Source organism: Ursus americanus, chromosome 28 (genome assembly GCF_024610735.1).
Source record: "Ursus americanus isolate L20-20 chromosome 28, mUrsAme1.1.p, whole genome shotgun sequence".
Taxonomy (NCBI): domain Eukaryota; kingdom Metazoa; phylum Chordata; class Mammalia; order Carnivora; family Ursidae; genus Ursus; species Ursus americanus.
This window is the reverse complement of record NC_142154.1, coordinates 24,445,702-24,465,437: the sequence shown is the minus strand read 5'-3', so window position 1 is coordinate 24,465,437 and position 19,736 is coordinate 24,445,702. Positions and strand designations below refer to the sequence as shown.

Sequence of the window (19,736 nt, the reverse complement as noted above, 5' to 3'; positions counted from 1 at the left end):
TAGTAATAAAAAGAAAGTCTTAAAAGAATCTACAGGGGGAAACTATATGGAATACAAAGGAACAAAAAGAAAGTACAACAGCATATTTCTTGTCAGAAAAAGGCAAGTGAGAAGACAGTGGAGCATTGTCTTTCAAGTGCTGAAAGGGAATCAACAAACAAAAAACCAAAACATGCTTGCTAACCCAGAACCCTATATCAAAAATGAAGGCAAGTGACAGGACTTCCAAAATGTCAGGATGAGGAGTTCAGTAGACTCACTCCTGGATAAAATAGCCATTTAATTGGCAAAAATTATTAGGACCTAATGTATAACATGGTGACTATAGCTGACAACATTTTATTTTTTAATTGAAATTTTCTAAGACGGGAATTTATCTCTCTCATATACAGATGAGATGATGGATGGATGGAAATAACCAGATGGGAGGAATCCTTTCACAATACATATGTACATCAAATTATCATAATGTATATTTTGAATATCTTAAAATTTTATTTGCCAGTTATACCTCAATAAAGCTGGAGGAAAAAGAATTTAAAGTCCTTATATCCTAAGGGCATACAGCAAATAGAGCTACGTTCATTTAAGAAAATCTACTAAATATCATTGAAAACAGTGAGAGTCTATGGCATTTTAGCCACAAAATACTCCCTCTACCTCGCTCAATTGAATTATCAAATTCAATTGAGATCCATTTTTAAAAACTCTACTCTGGAAATCTATGTTGGATGGGTTTGGCCAAGAAAGCAGAAGTCCCCCTCTTCCAGGCTGTGAGTTTAAGGTTAGGGTTTCACCCTTGGAGGGGCAGGTTACCAGTGTTTCTCACTCTTCCTAGCCTTATTTTTCAGTAGTTCTGTTTCAGGTAGGCATGGTCTAGAGGACTGATGTTGCCTTTCACCACCGAGTCCTTCCTCATAGGTGAGAAGCTTAATCCAGGTGCTCATACCTTGTACACTTGTAAGGTGAAGGCTGCACAATGGAAAGAGCAAGCCAAATAGGCCAAGGTCACCAACCTCCCTCCCCCACAGTCCTTGTACAGCAGAGATGTCACCATCTGAGAGCAGCAGAGTGCTGTCTCAGTCCCCAGCTCTATCCAGTGGCATAGAGAGAGATTCTTTCCAGGAGAAGAGGAAGGCCATAAATATGAAGTACTCTTCAGATCTACATAAGGAGGATGATATTATTTAGCACAGAGTGTGGGTAATTCAATGCCTAAGAGTGTCGCTGCAAACAATGCAGATCCTCAAAAAGAGCAATTAAGATCTTAACTTTAGGATACATGCAACAAAACAAACAAACAAACAAAAAACAGATCGACCAGAACTTTAACATAAAGAATCAGAGCAAGAGGCCCCTGTAAAGAGTGCTCGTGGAGTCACAGTCAACACAGGCCATCAGAAATTCCATGAATATGTGTTAAGCTCTATCTACTCAGGAACAATCAGAGGAAAATATGAATATACTGAAAACATTCCCCAAGCCATAAAAACAGATATATCAGTAAAGGCTGGAAGCCTCAATGGCACAAGGGCTTAAACACAACCAATGACCAAACACTGGCTGAAGAACAAAGTACTCTGACCCAGGGGCAATTCTTAAGGAAATCAGACTTTAAATAAAACCATTTGCATAGTTGGAAGTCTGGAAGACTCTGTATGACAAAGGCTGCAACATCTCCGGAGTGATGTGTGTATGTGTGGGAGGGATATCCAACCTATCAGTCCCTAGCTGAACATGCGGTAAAATGTAAAATTTCAAAACTTTGAGAGTAGCCTTCAAATCACAAAGACATCCTCTCACAAAAAAATCTAACTGGAAAAGGGTTAAGGACACCCATTGACCAATAAGTAGATCTGCTGACTCAGGCAAGATACAACCACTAGGTAACTAGGCTAAATGGGGAAAAAATCCGAGCAGAGACATCAAAGGCTGCCTACTCTGGGAGGTGGGGATGGACTATATTTCCCAGAGTTAATACAGGTAAGTCACTAAACAAATAAAGAACCAAGCAAGCAAAAACAATATCAATGCTTAAATGATAGAGGATTAATATCCAGAGTTGCCATAATGTATTATCTCAAGTGTAAGGTTTTTTAAAAAAAAATTATGGACAAACAGAAAAGTGTGACCCAAACAAGGAGAAAAAAATGTAGGCACTTACTCTACAGGGGTTCCAGATATTGGACTTAACAGACAAAGACTTCAAAACAGCCATTATAAACCAAATATGTTCAAAGAATTCAAGAAAACCGTATCTAAAGAATTAAAGGAATATGATAACAAAGTCTCACGAAATAGAGAATATCAACAAAGAGAGAAAAGATAACAAAGAACCAAATGGAACTTCCAAGACGGAAAAGAATAATAATCAAAATAAAAATTCGCTGGAGAGACTCAACAGTAGATCTGAGCTGACAGAAGAATAACCAAACTTGAGGTTAAATCAGTAAGGAGAATAGGATCTAAATAACAGAAAGGGAAAAAAATGAAAAAAATCAACAAAGATTCAGAGAAATGCAGGATACCACTGAACACACCAATATACACATACTGGGAATATTAGAAAGAGAAAGAGAAAGGGGCAGAAAATACAGTCAAAGAAATAAGATTTAAAATCTTCCCAAATTATATGAGAAACATTCATCTACACGTTCAAGAAACTTAACTCGAGGGGCACCTGGGTGGCTCAGTCATTATTAAGTGTCTGACTTTGGCTCAGGTCATGATCCCAGGGTCCTGGGATCGAGCCCCACATCAGGCTCCCTGCTTAGCAGGAACCCTGCTTCTCCCTCTCCCACTCCCCCTGTTTGTGTTCCCTCTCTCACTGTCTCTCTGTCAAATAAATTAATAAAAAATCTTTAAGAAACTTAACTCCAAGTAAGATAAACAGAAAGAAAGCCACATCCATACAAATCATAGTCAAATGCTGAAACTCAAAAATAAAATGCTGAAAGCAGAAAGAGAAAAATAACTCATCATATACAAGGAAATCTCAATTAAATTAAAAGCTGACTTCTCATCAAAAACAAAGGCAGAAAGCAGTGGGATGACATATTCAAAGTGACCAATTAAAAAAAAAAAGGATATTTCTGGATAAACAAAAACTGAGAGAACTTTTTTGCTAGCAGACCTGCCTTATAAGAAACACTAACAAAGTTTTTCAGGTGAAAAGCAAACGACCCCAGACAATAATTCAAATCAAAAAAGAAAAATACAAAACCCCACAAACCTGATAAAGATAATTATGTAGGCAATTACCAATAAAATCTTAAAAAAAAAACAAAACCCAGTACATATGTAATTGTATTGTTAGGCCTATAACAAGAAATAAATTTTATTTATTTATTTATTTATTTATTTATTTATTTATTTATTTATTTATTTATTTATTTTAAAGATTTTATTTATTTATTTGACAGAGAGAGAGACAGGCAAGAGAGGGAACACAAGCAGGGGGAGTGGGAGAGGAAGAAGCAGGCTCCCAGCGGAGAAGCCTGATGTGGGGCTCCATCCCAGAATGCGGGGATCACACCCTGACCCCAAGGCAGATGCTTAAGGACTGAGCCACCAGGCGCTCCAACAAGAGATAAATTTTAAAATAACAAAATATATGTAACAAATATATTTACATTTGTCAACAAATATGTCTGATGATATACATTTAACAAAAACAGACAAGTGATACGTTTAACAATAAGAGCATGGTGGGAGTATAGCTGTATCAGAATAGGTAATAATTCCGATGACAACTCTAACCTAACCGGAAGAAATGACAAGAATCAGAAATGGTACATACAGCATTTAAATAGTAAATACAATGTAAAAGACATAAGATTATATAAAACAATAATTTGAAGAATAAATTATTGGGTTTATAATACATATAATATTTATAATAGCATAAAATGGGTGAGTGAAGCTAATAGAGTAAATTTCTATATTTAATTTGAGTTAATTAGTATGATCTAAGGTAGATATTGTTTAGAGCAGAAAAGATTTTGATAAGATGTATATTGTAATAGGCTTGAAGATACTAAGAAAATAACTAAAAACATATAATTAAAAATCATTGCTCCACATAAAAACCTACACAGGGATATTTACAGCAGCTTTATTAACAATTTCCAAAACTTGGAAACAACCAAGATGTCCCTCAGTAGGTTAATGGATGAAATGTAGTATATCCAGATGAGTATTATACAGCACAAAAAAGAAATAAGCTATCAAGCCATGAACAGATATGCAGAAACCCTGAATGCATACTACGAAGTGAAGGAAGCCCATCTGAAAAAGCTACATACTGTATGATTCCAACTCGATGACATTCTGGAAAGGCAAAACTATGGACACAGTAAAAGATCAATGGTTGCTAGTGTAGGGGAGGAGATGAATAGATATAACACAGAGGATTTTTTTAAGGCAGTGAACACACTCTGCATGGTATTATAAAAATAGATACACGTTACTATATATTTGTTCAAAGCCACAGAATGTATAAACCAAGAGTGAACCCTAAGATAAACTATCATCTCTATGGGACCGTAAGGCATCAATGTAGGCTTATCCTTAAGAAAGTATACTATTCTTGTGGTGAGGTTGATGATGGGCAAAGCCATGCATGTGTGGGGACAGGAGGTATATGGGAAATCTCTGCACTTTCCTCTCAATTTTGTTGTAAACCCAAAAAGGCTCTTGAAAAAATTAAGTTTTTAAGTCATTCAAGAAACTAAACTGTTTTACCGGAAATAACCATCTAATATAAAAGGAAGTAGTAAAGGAAGCCAGAGAAAAATAAATAAACAAGCAACAAATAAACTTGAGATATAGAAGACAAAAAGCAAAATGTCAGAAGTCTAACTGTATATCATTAATGTAATAATGATATAATATCATTATTATATATATATTATATATATTATATATAAAATAATATCATTAAATGTAAAATGACTAAACAGTATAATCCAAATGAATATAAAAACAAGAGTTGGTTCTAGAGACACACTCTAGATTCTAAGATACAAATAGTGTGAAATCAACAAGATGGAAAGGGATGTATGATGCAAACAGCACTGTAAGAAACTGAAACAGCTATAGTAATATTAGACAAAATACTTTAAACAAAAATGCTACTAGAGATAAAGAAGATTTCATAATTATAAAGAGTCAATATACTGGTAAATACAGTAACTAGAACTATTAACAGAGCCCAAAATTACATAAAGAACAAAACTAATGTAATTGAAAGAGGTAATTAATAATTCAATATATCATACTTTACTTCAATTCTCTACTTTCGATAATGGATAGAACAATTAAACAGCAATTGACAGGGAAACAGAGATCTTGACCAACACTACAAAATGACAAGACTTAAAAGACTTCTATAGAACACTTTACCAAACACCAGCAGAATACGTATTTTTCTTAGGTGCACACAGAACATGCTAGAATAATATGATATGTTATAAAACAAGCCTTAATAGATGAAAAAGGACTAAAATCATAGAAAATGTGTTCTTCAACTATAATAGAATTTTATAGAAATCAATAACAGAAAGAGATTTGGTAAATTCACAAATATGTGGAAAATAAACAGTGCACTTCTAAATAAACAATGGTTGAAAAATTTGAGTGATTTCTTTTTTCACCCATTGTTTACTTAGAAGTGCACTGTTAATTTTCCATATATTTGTGAATTTACCAAATCTCTTTCTGTTATTGATTTCTAATATAATTCTATTATACTATAAAAGTCAGAGAGGGAGACAAACCATGAGAGACTCTGGCCTCCAGGAAACAAACTGAGGGTTACAAGAAGGGAGGGGGGCGGGGAATGGAGTAGTCAGGTGATGGGTATTAAGGAGGCACGTGTTGTGAGGAGCACTGGGTGTTATAAGCAAACTAATGAATCCTTGAACACTACATCAAAAACTAATGATGTACTATATGTTGGCTAACTGAACATAACTAAAAAATTCCACTTCTACATGCATATCTATAAGAAATGAAAATATATGTCCACACAAAATACACACATATTCATAGCAGCATTATTAAAACTAGACAAAAGTGAAAACAATCTTAATGCCTTATTGAATTTTATTATTAATTGATGAACAAAATATAGCCATACAATAAAATATTATTAATAGAATGAATGGAATGCTGATACCTGTTATAATATACATGAACCTAAAAAATTATGCTAAGTAATAAAAGCCAGTCACAAAAATGCACATATTCTGACTCTATTTATATGCAAAGTCCAGAACAGACAAATCAAAAGAGATGTAAATTAGATTACTGGTTGCCTACTGCCCAAAGTGGGAGGTTGTAACAATGAACAGAGACTGCTAACAGATACTTGTCTTTTGGGGGAGATGATAAAAATGTTCTCAACCTAGGGGTGCCTGGGTGGCTCATCTGGTTAAGTATCCAACTCTTGATTTCAGTTCAGGTCATGACCTCAGGATCCTGAGATCGAGTCCCACATCAGGCTCTTCGCTCAGCGGGGAGTCTGCTTCCCCACTCTTTCTCCCTCTGTCCCTCCCTCCACTTGTGCACTTCCCCCTCTCTCTCTCAAATAAATAAATAAATCTTAAAAAAAAAAAAAAAGAAAATGTTCTCAAAATAAATCATGGCAGCACGGCTTTGTGAACATTTAAAAACCACTGAGGGGCACCTAGGAGGCTCAGTCAGTTAAGCTTCTGCCTTCAGCTCAGGTCATGATCCCAGGGTCCTGAGTCAGGGCTCCCTGCTCAGTGGGGAGCCTGCTTCCCCCTCTCCTCCTGCCCCTCCCCCTGCTCATGTTTTCTCTTGCTCATTCTTTGTCTCTCAAATAAATAAATAAATAAATAAATATTAATTACATAAAAGCCACTGAACTGTACACTTTAAGTGGATGGATTTTGTAGTATATGAATTATATCGCAATAAAGATTTTTTTAAAAAGTAAACTAAAAATATTTTCAGGTTTACAAATGCTGAAAGAACTTGTCATAAACAGACTCATACTAAAAGAAAAGTCAGAGGAAGTCCTTTAAGTAGAAGGGAAATGATAAAAGACAGAAATACGTACACACACACACTTTCGTGCTATGTGTAAACTGGGAATAAAATCACCTGTTGGTAGACTGTGATAAGTTAAAAATTATACTACAAATCTTTAATAAAGACACTAAAATAGCAAGATAAAGGGTTATAGACAATAAGAAAACAAAGAAAATAAGAGAATCATTAAAAGAGGGGGAAAGGAACAACAGAGAGACTATAGAAAATCAATAAAAAGATGACAGCTTTAAATCTAACCTCAACAATAATTACAATAATTGTAAATGGTCTAAAGACTCCAATTAGAATACAGAAATTGATGGACTGAATGTTAGGAAAGCAAAACCAACCTATATGGTGCCTACAAGAAGCACACTTTAAACCTAATGACAAATACAGGTTACAAGTAAAAGAATGGAAAGACCTATACCAATCTAACACTAGGCAAAAGAAAGCTGGAGTGTCTATTTTAATGTCAGACAAAGTAGATATCACAAAAAAGAATATTGCCAGGTATAAGGATATTTATTTTCTAATGATGATGTGGTCAATTAATCAAAAGGACATAAAAATCCTAAATGCTTCTACCCCTAATATCATTGTTTCAACATTCATGATTCAAACACTGTTAGAACTATAAAGAGAAATGGACAGATCCATAGTTATTGCCAGAGATTTCAATACCCTACCCTCAATAATTGATAAAAATAGGTTTAAAAAATCAGTAAGTATATAAATATACTAAATTTACTAAATATACTAAATTTACTAAATTTACTAAAAACTAAATATAAATTAGTCTTGAGGATGAAAAGTACAGCATAGGGAATATAGTCAATAATACTGTAATGTTGTATGGTGACACACAGTAACTACGCTTATTGTGGTAAGCACTGAACTGCATTGTACACCTGAAACTAATATAACACTACATGTTAACTATACTTCAATAACAAAAAAATTAAATCAGCAAGTAGATCTTTATAAAAATATGAACTAACTTCACCTAATCTAATTACACAACACTCCACGTCACAACAGCAGAATACACATTCTTTCCAAGTACACATCAATACAGATCATATTCTGGGCCATGAAACAAGTCTCAGTAAATGTAAAAGGATCCAAGTTATAAAAAGTATGTTCATTTACCACAGTGGATTTTAATGAGAAATCAATAACAGAAAGATACCTGGAAAAATCTCAAATATTCGGAAAATGAATACCACACGTCTAAATGAGCACCATGCATGGTGTAAGAAGAAACCAAAAAGGAAATTAGTAGGGTTTTTTTTTTATTGAATGTAAATGAAATCAAAACACTGAAATCTGTGGAATGCCACTATAGAATTGCTTAGGAGGAATTTATAGCACTAAACACTAAAATTAGATAAGAAGTTCTCAAATCCATGACTTCATCTTTCACTTTAAGAAACTAAAAGTAAAGCAAATTAAATCCAAAGCAAGCAGAAGAATGGTAATAATACAGATCTAAGTGAAAATCCATGAACTAGAAAACATAAAAAATAATATTGCATAGTAGGTCTTGGGGTTGGACCCTGATCTCTGTATGTTAAAGAGCTCCCAAGGTAATTCTGACATAAAGCCAGATTTCTAAGCTGTTGGACAGATTTCTTTTTAGAATCCCTTCAAGCCATGATGTTCTATGAAACTATGATTTTCACATCTGCATTTGTCCCTCAAATGTGAATTAGTAGGATAACAACCTAATCAGTATGGGCACAGTAATACTTTATAAAAGGATCTGTAAGATATTTTGGATCAGGATGTTAATTACATACTGATGAAATGCCGACAGCTGAACAGAAATCTCAATCTAAGACAAAGCTTTTATGACAGTGGAGCTGCCTGAGAGTTCTACTTTGCTACTGATAAACCAGGCTGAAACAGAGCCAACATGGTGTGTAGGTCTAGGAATACAGCGGGCAGAAGGCAGATGACACATTCTGTCCTCTCCCTATGGGTCAGGTGTTATTATAATCTACAATTCTTACAACGAGACTTGGATATACTTTTAATTATTCCATTTAGAGATGGAAACCTACAGGTCAGTGAGGTCATATCTCTAAGTGAATCCACCAGCAACTGGTGGAAGAACCCATTATTTGAGTCCAGCTCTTTTCCCACTCAAACCCTCTCTAAGCCACATGAAGCTATTTTGCTCAATTCCTGCAGTGGTGATGAATAAACATAAGAAACAGATCACTTGTTATTCTATAAACTGAACTGCATATTCAAATCAAGTCCAGTCATTAGATTATTCCTAGGGACATGCGATCAGAGTTATTTACCAAATTACAGATAAAAAAAAAATACTTATACATTGAGATATCATTATATATCTCCTACAAGAAAAAATATAGCCTAGTAAAAAATCTTTTTAATGAACCAAACTACAGGCCTTTGATCTCATACAGCCTTGCCTTACACCGAATTCCGCCTTAGGTAGAGTGCCATGGTGAAATCCTAAGCGCTAAGGTATATGTGTGAAAAGGATCACTGCCCAAAATGGTAGGGATTATGTGGGGAAGGGTCACCTACCAACATATGTTGAGCTGAGGTAATGGGTCCTAACCCAGCATCCTCTGGATGCCTAATTAGTCTCCCAAAGAGATGACAGGTATAATTTCTCCACAAAATTTGTTCTCCACCTCCCTATGCATTTGAATTAACTTCGCGACAAAATCAGTTAACTAAGTCTACAGTAATAGCTTTTACTTTGAGCACAGCAATTAAGAATGTCTGTTTCCTCTCCTCCTACATCTGTTCTGAGAATGGAGTGAATATATTTGAATTATTTTCTGGATATACAGTAATTGTTGGGAAATGACAACTCACCCGTCTGCATAGTAGGCTGTGGTTTTAGATGAAGACTAACCAAGCTAACCTAAATGTACAGTTAAGACAGTCATCTGATGTGCATTAAGATAGGAAAAGATAGCTAGAAAGGTCATCTGAAAGTCAGTACCCAGCTGAGGCACTTAGACTGTGATCCATCAAGTTGCTATGCTTTAGGGACCCCAAAACCAACTCTCTTTACTCTGGCACACAGGCATCTACACTTCAACACGTGTATTTCATTCCTTTGGATTAAAATCCTATGTCTATTATTTCTTCTTAAAATATAAAAACCATCAGGATGAGGGACAATTGTATATATTCATTATAAATCATATCTTAATACATTTGATTGTTTGTACAGTCCTTCACACATTTCAAAATTCACTCAAATTCTATGATCCAGCTTAAACTCTCAAATCCCTCTGACAGGAGTTGTCACATTTACACACATCAGGAACCAGCCCAGAAATATAGGAGGGTTTTCTCTGCCTTTCCACTGGCTACTCTGGCCTCTCTCAGAGACATCACATCTGTGACCAACAGTCTGTAAGCATTCTTTTTATAGTTCTTTGGTTACTCAATTACCCTCACTAAAAGATATTAAAGAGCAACATGACAAGGTGTGCTTTAAAAATTATACTTCAAAGCCCACGTGTTATGTCTCTTGGTTGTTTAACATACATTAACTGCAACAAAACTAACTCCTGACCTCCCTGGGGTCATATTCCCCCTATTTGGTCATTGTCTCTTTCCCCTTCCTCATCCAGGAACATGACCCTGGACTGGGCAGGAGCTCCTCCTAGCGAGGAACTGGTCCTGTCACTTCGATACTCTTGAATCCGTGCCCAGCTGCCATGTCCAGCTCTGGGAAGTGTGAAGAAAAGAAGCTCAAATGGCATCTCCTCCACTGGGGTATTCCCCACTGAGGAGGAGGCTGGGCTTCCTCTGAATTCTGCCAGCAAGTTACAGCAGTGCAAAGCTCACCTTCTCACTCATGCAACCAGCTTCTTCTCATACTGGATGCTCATCATTCCACATTCATAAGAAGTTTTAACTAAACTGGGAAAATAAGCTTTAGAAAAGCCTGGGAAAGAAGTCCAGATATACAAACACCTGAAGAACAGGAATAGAAAAATTAATCCGTCTTATCATGGACATAGCCAAGAAAAGATTATTCAGATGTTCGGCCTAACCTAAACAAGTCCATGAGTGATTTCTTTTGTGTATATATATATATATATATATATATATATATATATATATATATATATATCTTTTTATTTTTTTTAAGATTTTATTTATTTATTCGACAGAGATAGAGACACCCAGCGAGAGAGGGAACACAAGCAGGGGGAGTGGGAGAGGAAGAAACAGGCTCATAGTGGAAGAGCCTGATGTGGGGCTCGATCCCGTAACGCCGGGATCACGCCCTGAGCGGAAGGCAGACGCTTAACCGCTGTGCCACCCAGGCGCCCCCCGTGAGTGATTTCTATGCATTGTGCATGTATTCAGTGTTCATTCACCTTTAAAAGCCAACACATAACCTTTTATTTTTCCCAATACTGACTGTATTTGGTATAGACTGTCCAGATTATGGACAGGGAATTTGTATTCTGAAATACTCTATTTTCAGGAGAGTGGTTCAAATTTCTTCAAACCCTGAAGGGAGAGAAATTCACTCAGGTTCATTTCCTTTCCTTCTCACAATTCTCTTATTAGAAGGTTTATCCTCCTCCAGCCTTTTCGAGCTCACATGACAAGGCCTATTCCTGAGATAAATGATACCCTGAATAACCCTGAACTAGTAAAGGACATAGCTGAAGTATTACTTAGAATGATGGATAGTTAAAAGCAGGGAACTAAAACAGATACATCCATAATTTAGAAGTTAGTTGAGGAGAGATAATAGCTGGAAAAATAGTGAGTATTTTTAAAACATAATGATCACAATTTGTATTATGAAAACTAATAGAGGATTCCAGTGGATATGTTACTTCTATGCAACGTAAATGAGTCTGTTCGATTCCATCTATTTATTGTGGACAATAACAGTGATGAGCCATTTTATTTATTTCTTGATGTTGGATCTTCGTGCATGTGGTTGGACTATGTATGTTGGGAGATGCCAGCGTAAACTGATGCACTGGGAACTGTGTCCTGGGGTGAGGGGGAAAGAAGATCAATTCCCAGCTGCAGAACTGCAGAAAGCACACGGAAGTGCTGCAGAAGCTATTTCATGGCTTCACCACATTACACCATCTTCAAGACAGTCCCTCTAAATGTACTATTCCTATTGAGCAGATGAGAAACTGATGCTAGAAGAAACTCAGAGAAGATGCTTGATCCACCCCGGCAGGGAGGTGAGAGGGGGACAGGTCATGGAAGAGGGCTTCTAATAGGAGGTAACTTCAAGGCTTGAAGAAAGGCAGGAAAGAGCTCAGTGCAGAAGAGGGAGAGGGTGTTAAGAGAACCACATGCTAGAATGAGAGAACAGTAAAAGCAAGCAACCAGATAAGGAAAGCAGGAGGTTTGGTGTCACCAAAGGGTATAATATGTGCGATGTGGAGTGTCAGGAAGTGAAAGCAGAGAAGTAGGCAAGGGCCAGATAGTGGCTTACTGCATTTATGTCATTGTAAGGGCTTGGATTTTATCCTAGAATTAAAGGGGGTTTTCAAGGAATTTTAACTGAAGAGTGCCTTAAACAGGCTTGCTTACTCCAAAGTGGGAATCCCAATCTCGACTCCTACATGGTTGTCTTCAGAGACCCTTTCCCCTTCCCTCCCCTTCAGAAAAACCTAAGCATCTGCTTTGCTCCCCACACATCCATGGCCCAGGGCCTGGTGCAGAGTGAAAGCACAGTAAATAGAGCATGGCTGAGAGAGGGAGGGAGAGTGTAGGAGAGGTGAGCAAATAAACTGGGAATTACAGTAAACTAATGATAAATCCATGTATAGCACTATGCTATGTAATATAAGTTGATTGTGCCTTGAGGAAGAAGCATGATGGTTATAACAAATAGGTTGAAAGGGAAAAAAAGTAGTGAAAAAAAGAAAAGAAATTTAGATTTTTATAGGATACCGTCCTTTAAAGCAGAGCCTTTCTAAATCATGAAAGAAAATAGTGTTTAATTCAGTATCTTTGATCAGGAGAGCTGTTCTTAGACAGTTACTCCAATTAAGCATCAGTGAGTTGCTGGATTCTGCCACTCAGCCATTATTTAGCATTTAAATGAGACAGAAAGAGGAATCCTAAGACGCACCAGTGATCCTGCAGACTTTCATCAGGTCACTCTGCTGCCCCAGGGATCATGACAGTGTGCTTGGTGGAACTTTAAAGTCATGGAACAGAAGAGGAGCATCCTGCTTTATGGTTTTATATTTAGTTGTTCTTCAAATCTCCTTCATTTAAAAACTACAGAGCCCTTCTGATGATGTGAGGCTTTAGAAGAGTTACCATTTAAAAAAGTATTCTTTCTTAGTGTGTATCACACTGTTTCACTTAGAAAATTCACAATTCTAATGCACATAGTGGAAAAATAAAATCCTTAGAATTGCGAATTCTGCTTGCCTGTTGCACATGACAAGGCCTTAGTACATCTCCTTCTGAGTGTTTTGTTGTGTGTGTGTGTAAGAGGGATTCCCTGTTTTTGAAGAGAATTGCCTGGCATTTTCCACAACTAGTACAGTGGCTAAGTGATCTAGCTATCGTCAGAAACCTGGGTGGGAAGCTGAGCTCACCCGCTCTCTACCCATGTCCAATTTTCCACCTCAGAGGACAAATGTGGTATTGAATAATGCCATAGATGGAAGGTGCAGTGCTGTATTATACCACAGGATAAGCAAAGGACTAAACTTACCCAGAAGGGCAAGGAACAAGTCTTATTTATCTTTGCTATAGGGCCGAGCACAGTGTCTGACAATAAATGAAGAAATTAGCAACATTTTCTCAATCTTCTCTTTCCATATAAATGCATTTCCACTGCACACTCTTCACACTGGATAATTTATGTATAATTATGAAGGGGGAAATGTGGTGACAACTGAATTTATGAACCTTGTACAATGGTAATTTAGATATATTGCTTACTGAATAGCTGGAAGGAAATTTATGAGTAATTTGGTCCTCTTCCTTTATTGTATGGAAAATGCAACAGAAACACATAAAGATGACATGACTGCTCCAGTAATGCACTGGGCATGCACCTCTAAACCTTCTACACACGACACCACAAGGGTTTGGATGTTCTATGCCTACTGGAACCAATGTAGTTCTATATCCTGCTACTGATAAACTGGACACCTGAGCCTCAAACTTGGAAAAACAGAGGAACGAGGTGGCTGGGGTAGTATGCGAGCTGGCAAATTGCTGGGCTCTAAATGAGCCCCATGGAGAAGAAATAAACTAAAGCTTGGGTTCATCCTATGAAAAATGTGTCTGCCACAATCCCCACGGTCTCTGATCATCATCGTGAACACGGCACAGGCCCACACCAACAACTGTATGCAATTCTCTCCGCCCGAACACACCACTCTTGTCTTGGTCTTGGATCAGAATCTACTCTTTAATCTATCTATTGCTAACCTATCAAAACGATTGGTAGAAAAACCAGACAGAAAATCAGCAAATATAGTCTTCTATCTTAACAATACCATCAAACAACAGGATCCAATCCATTCAACAACAGCAAAATACACATTCTTTTCAAGTGCCCATGGAACGTTCACCAAAATAGACCATATTCTGGATCATAAATCAAAGATTAACAAATTCAAATGAATTTTACTCATATAGAGTATATTCTCTGATTATAATGGGATCAACCTAGAAATCAGTAACAGATAACAGGAAAACTTCTAAATACCTGGAAACTAAAAACAGACTTCTAAATAATCTGAGTTAAGGGAAAAAAAAACTCAAGGGAAATAAATACACTGAACTCAACAAAAATGAAAGTTCAACACACCAAAGTCTGTGAGATAACAGTTAAAACAGTGCAGAGAGGGTAATTTAAAGCACTATTGCTTACATTAGAATAGTCTCATATCAAGAAACTAAGTGCTATCTCAAAAAAGAAGAACAAAATAAGCCCAAAGCAAACAGAAAAAAGCAAATAATAAAAATAAAAGCAAAGTTCAATGAAATTAAAAACAGAAAAACAGCAGAGAAAAAACAATGAAACAAAAGGTGGTTCTTTGAAAAGGTAAGTCAAACAAACCTCTAGCAAGATGACAAAGAAAAAAGAAAGACACAAATTACTAATATCAGAAATGAAGCAGGGGATATATTATAGGCCATAAAGATATTAAGAGGATTATAAGGAAATATCATCAACAATTCTACACATATAAATGAACATCTTAAAAGAAATGGACCAATTTCTTAAAAAGCACAAATGATCACAACTTACCTAATATAAAATTGGTAAGTTCAAGAGACTTGTATCTATTAAGGAATTGAATTTGTAATGAAGAAACTCCAGAAAAGAAATCTCCTGACCCAGAGAATGTTTCTAGAGAATTCTATGGAATACTGAAGTTCACACAAACTTTTGCACAATCTTTTCCAGAAAACAGAAGATCAGGGGGTACTTCCTAACTTATCTTATGAAACCAGTATTACCTGATACCAAAACCTAACAAAGACTTAAAAAAAAAGAAAAGAAAAGAAACAGAAAACTGCAGACTAATGTTCTTCATGAATAGAGAGGCAAGCATTCTTAACAAAATACTGGCAAATAGAATTCAGCATTATAAAAGAAGAGTTTTTTTTTAAAAGAGTATTATCAAACACATAACTATGTGGGGCTTATTCTAGGGATGCAAGACTGATTCGATATTTGAAAATCACTCAACCTAATCTTCTATATTAACTGGCTAAAAAAAGAAGTCACATGATCTCATCTATTGATGCAGAAAAAGCATTTGGCAAAATTCAATATCCATTCATGATTTTTTTAAAAAATGACTTTTAGAAAACCAGAAATAGAGAGAAATCTCTCAATTTGATAAAGGATATATACAAATATATAACTAACATTACACTTAATAGTAAATGACTGACTATCTTTCCTCTAAGATCTGGAACAAAGTAAGATGCCCATTCACACCACTGCCATTCAACAAACCGTTGGAAGTTCCAGCTAGGGAAATAAGGCAATAAAATAAAATAAAAGACATACAGATTAGAAAGCAAGAAATAAATCTTCCCATTTGACATGATGGTATACACAGAAAATCCCAAGGAACCTATCAAAAAACAAACACACAAAACTTCCTAAAACAAGTAAGTTGAGTTTCAGCAAGTCAGAGGACACAAAATCAATATACAAAATCAGGGGTATTTCTGTATATCTAGCAATGAACATAGGGGAAAAGAAATTTTAAATTACAGTACCATTTATAATCATTCCAAAAACATGAAACTTAGGTGTAAATCTAACAAAATATATTCAGAACTTGTATACTAAAAACTGTAAAACACTGGATGTAAGAAATTAAAGAAGATCTAAAATGGAAAGCCATATCACGTTTGTGGATTTGAATACTCAACATAGTACAGACAGCATTTTTCCCAAACTGATAGAGACTTACCAGAAGAGTTTTTCTAGATACAGACAAGATAATTCTAAAGTTCATATGGAAAATAAATGGCTTATAAGATTTAAAATAATGTTTAAAAAGAGGAATAAAGAGGTTGAATTCATCTATCCAATTTCAAGACTTACTATGTAACTATAGTAATCAAGACAGTAGGTATTGACACAGTGATAGATACACAGATAAACAGAACAAAATAGAGAATCCAGAAATATTCTATGCCGGTTGATTTTTGGCAAATGTGTAAATGCAATTCAACAGAGACAAGACAGTCTTTTTAATAAATGGTGATAGAGGAACTGGATATTCATAGGAAAAAAATGGTGGGGGAAACTTAGCTCTAAACCTCACACACTGATTTTATATAAAGACAGATAATTAATTAAATGTAAAACATAAAATTATAAAACTTTTAGAAGAAAACAAAGGAGAAAATCTTCAGGAACTGGGGCTTCATGAAGAGTTCTTAGTCATTATTCCAAAAGCATGTTTCAAAAAACATTTAAAAATCAATAAATTGAACTTCATCAATATTAAAAACTTTTCCTCTGTGAAAGATCTTGTTAAGAGAATGAAAAGACAAGCTACATACTGAGAGAAAAACATTTGCAAACTACACCTGGCAAAGGAATCATACCTAGATTATTTGAAGAACTCAATAATTCAACACAAGAAATTAAACAAAACAAAATAATCCAATTCCTAAAGGGCAACTAATATGAAGAGATATTTCAATAAAGAGGATATATTGCTGGCAAATAAGCACGTAAAAGAAGTTCAATATCACTAACCACCAGGAAAATGCAAATCAAAACACAATGAGGTATCAATCTATTAGATATTTACCTATTAGAGCAGCTAAAATAAAAAAAATAGTGATAATACTCATTGCTGGGGAAGACAGAGAAACCGGATCTCTCATACATTGCTGGTGGGAATAGAAAATGGTACCGACACTTTCGGAAAAAAAGTTCGGCAGTTTTTTTAAAAAACAAAACATTCATCATACAACCTAGTAATCATACTCCTGGGCATTCATCCTGGGGAACGAAATCTTATTTCCACACAAAAACCTGAATACAAATGCACATATAGTCATTTTATTTGTAACTAACAAAAATGAAGCAACAAAAATGTTCCTCAATAGGTGAATGGATAAACAAATTATGGTATATTCCTGCCATGGAAGATTACTTAGCAGTAAGAAAGAACCAACTACTATGAACACACACAACAGCTTGTACGGATCTCCAAATCACTTTGCTGAGGGAAGAAAAGCCAATCTTAAAAGGTCACATACTGAATGACTGCATGTATATGATGTTCTAAAAATGAACAAAATAGGGGCGCCTGGGTGGCTCAGTCGTTAAGCCTGCCTTTGGCTCAGGACGTGATCCTGGCGTTCTGGGATTGAGCCCCGCATTGGGCTCCTCCGCTGGGAGCCTGCTTCTTCCTCTCCCACGCCCCCTGCTTGTGTTCTCTCTCTCACTGGATGTCTCTCTCTCTCTGATAAATAAATAAAATCTTTAAAAAAATAAAAAATAAAAATAAAAATGACCAAAATACAGAAACAACCAATAATGGCTGACAGGGGTTAGGAATTTTGGAGGAGGGAGGTGCGTGCACCTATAAAGAGGCAGTAGGAGGGGGCTTTATGATGATGAAACAGTTCTGCAGCTTGATTGCCATGGTCCTTCCACAAATCTACGTGTGATAAGATGACATGAAATCATGCACACACATTGCACTCATGCCAATTTCCTGGTTTTGATATCATACTACACTCAAACTGTGTGACTCTGTACCATCTTTGCAACTTCCAGTGAATTTATAATTATTTAAAATAAAAACTTTAAAAATACATCATCACAGCATATTTTCTATTAGAATAACAAACATCAACACTCACTTCCAATATCCGGCCTCAGCTTTTTATCATACTCTCTTAGCAATTTGTTGAGAATAAGAGTCACATCAGTGTCTTGGGATTTTGGAGCCAAAACCCACTTTTGGTTTGATGATGAATCTTCATATTCATCCTCTTCCACCTTTCTGGACCTGTAATTAGGGCACAAACCGTGAAGTATAAGTTGTAGCAATGGCTCCAGGACGTGTCTTAAGCTTGGCCCACTCAAGCACCCCTGACATAAGTAGGCAGTCCCCAATACTCGCAGCCCAATCAATGGATTACCTCTAAAATGAAAACAAAAGACCATTTAGAAAGAATCCAATAGGAGGAATGTCACTGCTCTTAATATGTCATAATGTTTTCACTCCTTGTCTATGTTAAGCTATAGACACAATGATAAGCAAATCAATGCCAGATCAAACAGCAAGCAATCAGCCTTGCTTGGCGCCACCCTGAGTACCTCTGAGGGTCAAGGCACAAACCTTCCAGATGTTTGTCAGATGGTGACTTTATCATGCTGCTTCCACCCCCTACTGCCAAGACCTCATTTTAGTTGAAGGTGAGAACAGCTTTTGCAGAGTTGCCCGCACTGAAAACAGCAGAGTCTGACTTTTATGCTTCTTAGAGACTGGAACCTTCATTCTAAGTAGACATGGGGCCATTATGAGGTGTCGGCTTGGCCAGCACTCATGTGTGGTGACAAGGAACAGAGATGGTGTGTGACGAATGCCCTCTGGCAATTCTACACGCCTCTTACAACACAAACTGATTCATTTCCTACAGAGCAGGCTAATACAGACATTAAAAATTAAAATCTTTCTAATATGTCGTAATCATTCAGCCCCTCATTAATGGGTTGAAACAAATGCTTGAGCATCTCTGAGCCTGTCTCATGCAGCAGGACGGCTGCCTCTCCTGGGTGATACACACTGACAGGAGTACTTGAATGAAGAGGCCTCAAAATGACAAGCTAGTTTTCTTAGTGAGTGAGGCCAAATCAACAACATAGCCATGTGGGCTTGAAAAGAGGAGAGTCTCCTGCCTTCAAGCAGCATTTCCAGATAGACTTTCATTTACTAGGGCAAACAAAACAAAACAAAACAAAAACCTTGTAAAACAACAAACAACTTTGCTTGTTTCCTTATACTTTATCAACATAAATGCCGTAATGACTTTTTCTTCACCAAAAAGAACAAAATATAGAATAGAAAATTGTCTTGAGGTTTATTTGTCCTGACTTGGTATGAGCTCATTTCTATTTAGCTTCCCATACAGGAGCCCAAATGTTAACATCATCCCAGGGCAGTTGTACT

General features: G+C 36.2%; 1 protein-coding gene across 1 annotated transcript in view; it reads right to left on the bottom strand.

The window, feature by feature from the left end:
- GABRG3 (gamma-aminobutyric acid type A receptor subunit gamma3) overlaps positions 1-19,736 on the bottom strand; it is a 631,894-nt gene that overhangs the window by 607,839 nt on the left and 4,319 nt on the right. The window contains exon 2 of the mRNA XM_045795326.2: positions 18,424-18,572. Coding sequence (XP_045651282.2) covers positions 18,424-18,572 — 149 coding nt within the window. The remainder of the gene's footprint in view (positions 1-18,423; positions 18,573-19,736) is intronic.